This window comes from Hippocampus comes, unplaced genomic scaffold (assembly GCF_001891065.2).
Source record: "Hippocampus comes isolate QL1 unplaced genomic scaffold, H_comes_QL1_v1.1 scaffold190, whole genome shotgun sequence".
NCBI lineage: Eukaryota > Metazoa > Chordata > Actinopteri > Syngnathiformes > Syngnathidae > Hippocampus > Hippocampus comes.
This window is the reverse complement of record NW_017805121.1, coordinates 371913-380351: the sequence shown is the minus strand read 5'-3', so window position 1 is coordinate 380351 and position 8439 is coordinate 371913. Positions and strand designations below refer to the sequence as shown.

Sequence of the window (8439 nt, the reverse complement as noted above, 5' to 3'; positions counted from 1 at the left end):
CTCCCTCACCCCCCCTCCCCTACCCCGGCTCAAAACACGCAGCAACATTTCCCATTTTCCTGCCTCGCCTCTGAAATGACAAGCCGCAATCGCTACCCATGCTGGATAAGGCCTCCCCCGTTCCTTTTTCTTCATGGGAATTTGTTTGTTTTTTTAAAGCGGACAGCAACTTTTTACACCAAATTGAAACGATAAGTGATTGATGTTTGAGCATTGATTGCCTTTCGATTGGTCCACCGGACAAGCCTTTTTTCATTTGGATTTGCTCATTCAAAGCATGCAGCAACATTTGATCTCATTGACTGTTTTGTCGGAGTGTGCGTTGGTTTTCGTGGCGCGTTTGTATTTGACCACCGGGCGAGCCTTTTTTTTTGGGGGGGGGGGGCCTCATTCAAAGCACGCGGCAACATTTCATGCTTTTCATGGTTTCCTCCAATGTGTGCCGGCGATTCGCACCACAATAAGGAAGGTCGGATGTTGGCGTGTTGACATCTGCCGTTATTTTCCCGCATTCAAAGCACGCGGCGATAGTTGGCATCCGTTCCCGCGCTCCCGGCGGACTCCTGAAACGACAAGCGAGTGTTGCTTTTGACGTCCGGTAACGGCGCGTTTGCATTTGTCCGCCGTTATTATCTTTTTAAAGGCCGAGCGTTGTGCCCTCGCCGTTGCGCGTCATCCGTTTAATTGTTGAGCGACCGCCAGGGTCCACTCGGCCAGATAAGACAACAATGGAGGCTTGTGTGGAAGTCAAACGTTGCCTCATCTGGGTTTTTTTGCACGCCGCTCAAGGCCGCTTTACAGTCGCGCTGGGCTTATCTTTATTGGGAGCAGAACAACAACAAAAAGAAAAGAAATGCACCAAAGTCGCGCTGGCTTCAGCGATTGCTGATAAGATCTTTTGAATGCTTTGTCCTCACGGCGAGCACTTTGTTCAAAGCAAAGAGAAGAGGACGAGCTTGAACCCCCGGAGAGGTCCAAGGTGCATTTTGTGACTTGTGATTTTTTTTTTTTTTTTTTAATCGACACAACTAGAATTTAAAGCACCCCGGCGACATTTTGCGCTTCGACCGAATCCGGCAAGTTTGCCTTGCGACTGAAACGCTTAGCGTGTGCGGCTATTGATTGTTGAACCATTGTTTGTTGTCAAATGTCCATCCATGCGTTGAGGCTTTTGCCCATTCAAAGCATGCAGCAAAACAAAAGCAAAATAAAAACACCGTTTACTTTTTCCGGCAGCGGTGCCTCGCAGCTTCAACAATTAGCCTATGCGGCTATCGATGTTGAATCGTACATTTGTCCACCAAATGGCTTTCGACGTTTCCCACATTCAAAGCGTGCGGCAGCATTTGACCGTTTGTAGCCATTTTCTGCAATGTTGCCGGATTTTAATGGCAACATTGAGGTTGAATAATTGCTTGCAGTTGTCCAACCTTGTCACCTTCCTTTTCCCCGTGCAAAGCATGCAGCGAAAACGACAACAACAACAAATCACAGCATTGACCGTGTGCGCAAGGGCTGCCTCGCAATGGAAATGATTCATTGCTATTGACGCTGGATGATGCCGGGCTTGTATTTGTCCATCAAACGCCGCAGCTTCCCCCCCTCCCCCCCCCCATTCATTTGACTTTTTACTCAATCTTAAAACTTTGCCGCGCTCGTGAAATGATGAGCATGTGTGACGATTCATGTTGGATATTAGTGTGTGTGTGTGTGTGTGTATATTTGTCCACCAGACAAGGCTAGTTTTTCACCATTCCAAGCATGAAGCAACATTTTACACATCGGGAGCGGCGTCATTTTTTTTCCGTGGCCGCAATCCTGCCGCTTGTCTCGGCTGCCAAGTGAGCTCAATGGGTTTGGGAACTCGTGTGTGTGTGTGTGTGTGTGTGTGTGTGTGTGTGTTACCCCCCCTCCACTCTACCTCCAAATGTAAGCGTCCTCATTTATTTGTGTCAAGGCCGTAGAGTCACTCAGTAACTGTCGTTTTTGCATGCTGGCTATCGTTATCTGATAACAGGTTGAGGATACGGCGTTAGATCAGCGCCGCGTTTTGGGCACAATTTGGGATGAGCCATTGAGGCTTTCAAAACGCGGTGCTTTTATTTTGAAAGTCGCCCTTTAAAACATGCACGTACGTGGCCAAGTCGTGAGCGAGGCCTTACGACTTGTGTCTGCAGCGTTGCCAATTTGTTGATTCCAGATTGTCCCTCTTTCTTTGCCAGTGACCTGCCTTTTTTTATTTTATTTGATTTGATTTTGGGGTGAAAGTGAAACCGATAGGATGCTTAGGGTGCGGTGTGCACAAATCCCAAAAGAGATCAGATTAATAACACGCACACTGAACATTTGTCCAAAGAAATCGCCGCGCTGGCAAGAGCCAACTCGGAAAACGGCTGAGTGAGCCCGAGGGAGCTTTGACGTCACTTTCAGTCGGCAGCAGGGGGCGCCGGACTCATGGATGGATTCGTCTGCTTCGTTTGGGATTCCGCCGCGGCCACGTTGAGAAGGGTAGGCGGGCGTGCGCGCAGTACGTTACGGCCAAAGCGGCTTTTTGCCGCAAGCCCGACAAAAAGCAGAGCGCGCGACACATCGCTACGCTTGCTTTTATTTTGGAGAGCACCACTGTGGCCAAACAACAGCGAGAGGGGCGACCGCATATGAGAAGAGCCACGGCAAAAGAAGTATGCCTTTATCTTTTAATAAAGCCAGCGGGCAACATGGAATTATGGCGCAATAGCAGTGCGCAGTCCTCTGAAGCCTTAATTGCTTTAATTATAGCGGCCGCTGCCGGCGGGCCGGCGGGCGGAAGAACAAGACCAAAGTAGCAGCAAAAGCCGGGGGGAGGCAGTGAGTGCGGAAGCAGGCGCGGTCCAGGTGTGTAAACGTGCCGTGCGTGCGCACACTTGGATGTATGTAGATCATGGGGGGGGGGGGGGGGGGGGGACAGCATTCCAAGCTGCCATCCCAACGCGGGGAGGCTAAAGATAGCTCCCGTTTCCCCTGCCGTCTAGACTCCGCAGCCGGCTGGGCTTTTTGCAGCTGCGGTTTTCGTCCTCTCGGCCCAGGGAAGGCTACATACACGCTTGGCCAGCGGGAATGTGGCATAGCTAAACCCCCCCACGCTTCCCCCCGCCATACCCAACCGTGCAGAGCCTTCCTCGGCTGTCGTCATATGTTGGCGATGAATTCGCCCCTTGCTTTGACAACTCTTCCCAATGGGGCAGTTGGGATTGAGCCCCTGCCAACTCTGCCTAGCAACAAGTGACAAAGGAGAAACCCCGCCTATTCGCAGGAGATAAGGGACTGGGCCGACCTGCAAACAGCAAAAATCTGCAAGAAAGCCTCTCGTCACTTCTTTTTCGGCCTGTTGTGGCTTTTTTAAAAAGTATTTTTATTGTTGTTATTGTTATTAGCAAGCTGGTTTGCCTGCGGGGACATTTTTGTTGTCGTCAGGCAAGTCGCTGCACTGCAGATTCTTGCACGGGGAGCTTGTCTTTTTAATCTTTTTGTTTTTTTTTTTCTTTTTCTTTTTCTTTTTTGAGTCTCAGCCACAGCTATTAATTATTAACCGGGAAGGCTGACATCAAAGCCAGACTAGTGCAGAATTAAGTCTGTGCACGCCTGTGTGTGTGTGTGTGTGTGTGTGTGTGTGTGTGTGTGTTTGAGGGAAAAGAAGCTTTTTGAACTTTCCAAGTGCAAAAATGCAGTGAGCAGGAAGAGAAATGAAAAGTGCTGCTTAAGTTTGAGGTTACGAGTGGAGCAGCTGCTCCGAATCTCGACATGCCGCTCATGGAGCAAGCAGATGACGACACATTTCCCAAGTAAAAAGACTCGTTTTTCCGCCAATATTACGTCTTAGACGTCTCGTCTCAAGTCTTGTAAAATTTATAATATATAGATTGAAAAAATGATTTAGCTCCGATTACAACTTTATTCCCCCAAAAAGAAGTTTCTCTCTGTCTCTCTTTCTTGATATCTAAAATCTGGGTGACATGAAAGGATTCCACTTCGTCTAGCGGCCTCCGCATTTTCCTTTTCAACATAAAACTAATTGCGTTTTCAGGCCAAGCGAGCGGTGCAGCGAGGAGCGACTGCCGTCATCTTTGATGTATCGGAAAACCCGGATGCCATCGACCAGGTTGGTAAGACGCGTCCTCGTGAGAACGCTCTGTGTGTCCGTGCAAGTGTGTGTGTGTGTGTGTGTTGAACCTTGAAAGACAAGCAGCGTTCAGCGCTCCACTTTGAGTTTGCGTCGTGACAATAGTCGATGAATTCGTTTTTGCGGGGCCGCAGGAAACGCCCTTTTTCAAATGTGCCGCACAAGCCACGTCGGCTTCCGCTCCCGCGTTTCTCTTGGGCGGGCGTACCCAATGAGGCGTCCGCTCCTCCTCGCGCACGTCCGGCGGCTAACGTGGCGCGGCGGCGCTTGTGTTGTCTCAGCTGGACCAGGTGGCGGACGGCCCCCTCAAACGGCCGGTGGTCTACGTGAAGGGCAACGACGCCGTCAAGTTGATGAACATCGTCAACAAGCAGAAAGTGGCGCGCGCCAGGATCCAGCACAGGCCCCCCAGGGTAGGATTGACCGCCCGCCCGCCCGAAGCCCACGAACGCACCTCGGGCCCGTCCCGTTGTCACCCGTGCCTCCGTTTTCCGAGCCGCTTTGTCCTCAGGAGGGGCCGCGAGCTCGGCCGTCTGCGGGAACTGCTCGTCACGACCGCACCTCGCGACCGCACCTCGCGACCACGTCCAGCGTTCCGCTAACCTGCCGCGCGTGTTTTTGGAAGGTGGGAGCAAAACGGGGAAAAGCCGCGCATACAAACTCCACGCGGGAAGGTCGGGGCCAGGAATCGAACCCGCGACCTCTGCGCCGTGAGGCGGACGTACGAACTCGTTCTCCACGGTGCTGCCGGTTGTCATGAAATGGATTCTAAACGGTTACGTTTGTAGGTGAAGATCAATTTTTATTGATTCAAATAAACAGTTCAATGTTGAATTTACCTCCAAAAAGTCATAAAATCATCCAAAGGAGGAAGTGTTGGCGCGGTGCAGAGGTCGTGCGTTGGGTCAGGGCTCCGGCCTCCCTGTGTGGAATTTCCATGTCCTTCCCGGGCCTGCGTGGCTTTTCTCCGGGTTTCCTCCCACGTTCCAAAAACTTGCACGGCTGGGAGGATAAAGCGGATCGGAAAATGGGTGGATGGATGGAAATATTTCACATTGAAAAACGCTCTGCTTTTGTCGTTGCGGCGCAGCAGCCCACCGAGTACTTCGACATGGGCATCTTCCTGGCCTTCTTCGTGGTGGTGTCGCTCGTCTGCCTCATCCTGCTGGTCAAGATCAAGCTCAAGCAGAGGAGGAGTCAGGTGCGCCCGCCCGCCGGCCGCCCGCCGCCAGCCCTCGCTTTTGTCTTTTGGGCTGTCTCACTCCTTCGCGCGTCACATTTTCATTCCGTCCTTTGACCCGCACGGTTGATGACTGTTAAGCGATGATGTCAGCAGAGGAAATGAGCGGTGCTCATCTTGTCGTTTGCTTTGCGCAGAGCTCCATGAACAGGATGGCCAGCCAGGCGCTGGACAAGATGGAAACGCGCAAGTTCAAGGCCAAAGGCGGCAAGACGGCGGCGGCGACGGCGATGGCGGCGGCGCGCGAGAGCGGCCGCGGCACGTCCGACTCGCTGAGCAGCAGCTCCACGGCCGACTGCGCCATCTGTCTGGAGAAGTACATTGACGGAGAGGTGCGCCTCGAGGCTCCCCCCCGACTTTTTAGTGCACCTGCTGCAACATAACAAGCCCGTGTGTTTGGAGGATGTGTTTCCCCCGCGCATGCTTAAAAAAACAGCGAGCGAGCCTTCCTATGCGTCCTGATCTTCCTGTGACGGGTTTGACTTGCGAGCGTCCCCAAATGGAGGCCAAGACAAGAAAGTGTGTTGTGGCGCGGCGCCGCGTGCAGGAAGTTGAGCCGTCGAAAGCTTGAAAGGCATCAAAGGCAAAACTTCAAAGATGAGTCGGGAGGATTTATTGGCGTGAGAATGCCGAGGAGTCGGACGTTCACAGCCGCCGCCGCGCATTCTCGTCATCGTCGCTCGGCCCCAGCGGGCGCCCGGGGCGGCCCCGCGTTTGGAGTTTTCCGCTCGACTTGGGTCGGGAGGAAAAGCGGCGGCGCTCGCGGGCTCCCTCTGGTGCTACGCCAGGAAAAATTGCGCCGCCGCCGCCTCCGCCGCCTCGTTCGGCGTTTGTTCTTTCCTTCGGCCACGAGCGGGCGCCTCCGTTGGACTTGACTTTGTTCGCGCGACATCTTCAACAAGTCTCGGCGCGATGCAGTCGATTTCCATCGGCCGTTCGTGGCCGGCGCGTTTAACGTTCTCCTGTCTTGAATCCAGTACGCCGCCTTTTTGGACTTTGCCGGTTCAGTGTGAAGGTCCTGAATTAAAAAAAAAAAAAAAAAAAAAATCACATTTGAATTGAACATTTGATTTTCTCCCCTTGAGAAGTGTGGCGTTAACATTCCAACCGTGCGATTTTCAAATATCAGAACTGATCAGACGACGGGGTCAAATTCTGATGATGTTTGCTATTTTATGCAAAATGGACTTTTTAAAAAAAAAATAAAAAAAAAAAGTCGGGACTTTTCTTGATTGACTTAACGGGCCAATCATCGAGTCAGACATCAAACGTCAAATGTTCACTTTGCGGTTCCGTGTTTGAACGAAAGGAGGCCAGGCTGAGTTCTTTGCTGTTCTCCATCATAGCTTGACTCATCATGAATGACGCCCCCCACCCCCCCTTTGCCCTCCCCCGCAGGAGTTGCGCGTTATCCCTTGCGCTCACCGCTTCCACAAGAAATGCGTGGACCCCTGGTTGCTCCAGCATCACACCTGCCCCCACTGCAGACACAACATCATCGGTAAGGTTTTTCACGCTTTGAATTGTGGGAAATGGAAATTTTGTCGAAGAAAAAAAAAAGAAAAAAGAACAGCAGCAAATCAATTCTTCAATGTTCACCCCGTCCGGGGCGCAGGTGGGGGCCGCCATTTATTATCGGGTCGCCCAGTGAGCCGTTCTCACGCCAAAGCGACATCGCCGCTCTCGCGTTGATCATTTGAGTCCGCGGCGCTCATCGGCGGACCTCGACGCCGTTAAGAGTCGGCGAAATTGTTTCAAAGTGTTTGGCCACAGATGCAATTTCTGAAATTCATTCAGAGGAGCCGAGCGCATCCACAAATAAACCCAAACTTGACGATTGATGATGAGCTTGTAAATTGGGGGGGGGGGGCGTGACCCCCCCCCCAATCTTTCCGTTCTCCGATTGCTCGGTTGGAGGCAAAACTTGTCAAAATGCGTCGTTAGCGCTTCGCACACATGAACGCTTTTTCGCCCCCCCCAAGTTCATATGTTGATCTGCATTTCGTGGTGTCTGCGGTTTGTGGTTCCGCAGAGCAGAAGCTGGGCGCGGCGTGCGCGGAGCCCGGCAACCCGCCGCACGGGCGGCAGTGGGCGCAGCGGGCCGGCCGGGCGACGGCCTACCCGACCCGCACCAGCGTAGACCCCCACGGCAACGCCGTCACCGTGCTGACGGTGGAGCGGCACCCGGACCCCGCCGGCCTGTACTCGCCGCGGGCCGCCTCTTCCTTCCTGCGCAGCTACCACGCCGCCCTGCACCTGGACCACTCCCTCAACCCCCACCGCTGCGCGCTGCAGCACCGCGGACCCCCCGCCTACCAAGCGCGGCCGCCGCCGCCGCCCCCGCAGCAACCTGCTCTGAAGCGCCCCAAATTCCACGGCCGCAACTTGGCGCGGCCGGCGTGTTACCCGCAGTACGAAACCATGTATCAGCACTACTACTTCCAGGGCTTGACTTTCCCCCAGCAGCCCCCCGAGGGGGCGCGGGGCCCCCCGGCTCCGGGTCACGGGGCCTTCCGGCAAGGACTGTGGTACCCCGGCGCCGCGCACGTGCTTCCGTGGCCGACTGCCCCGGCAGCGACAGCAGCAGCAGCGGCGGCGGGGGCGGCGGCGGCTCGGGCCCGTGCCACTGCTCCTCCAGCGACTCCGTGTTGGACTGCACCGAAGTCAGCAACCAGGGCGTGTACGGGAGCTGCTCCACCTTTCGGAGCTCGCTGAGTAGCGACTACGACCCCTTCGTCTACCGCAGCAAGAGCCCGTGCAGGGCTTCGGCGGGGGAGGCGTGGCCCCCCGCCCCCGAGGAGTCCACGCCCTCCTCCGCCGGACACGGCCGGCCCCCCCCTCCCTACAACTGTGGGGACCGGCTCTCCAACTGCAGCTCGGAGCCCAACTCCTTTCGGAGCTCGCTGAGTAGCGACTACGACCCCTTCGTCTACCGCAGCAAGAGCCCGTGCAGGGCTTCGGCGGGGGAGGCGTGGCCCCCCGCCCCCGAGGAGTCCACGCCCCCGGCCAGGCCACGCCCTTTCCGCTTTTTTCATCACTC

The 8439-nt window shown here is 54.6% G+C and overlaps 1 protein-coding gene across 1 annotated transcript in view; it reads left to right on the top strand.

Moving 5' to 3' along the window:
• The window catches only part of znrf3 (zinc and ring finger 3), a 49876-nt gene that overhangs the window by 31031 nt on the left and 10406 nt on the right, over window positions 1–8439 (top strand). The window contains 7 exon segments of the mRNA XM_019865931.1: window positions 4064–4138; window positions 4441–4572; window positions 5250–5360; window positions 5537–5731; window positions 6798–6900; window positions 7432–7950; window positions 7953–8409. Of these exon segments, the coding sequence (XP_019721490.1) occupies window positions 4064–4138; window positions 4441–4572; window positions 5250–5360; window positions 5537–5731; window positions 6798–6900; window positions 7432–7950; window positions 7953–8409 (1592 nt within the window).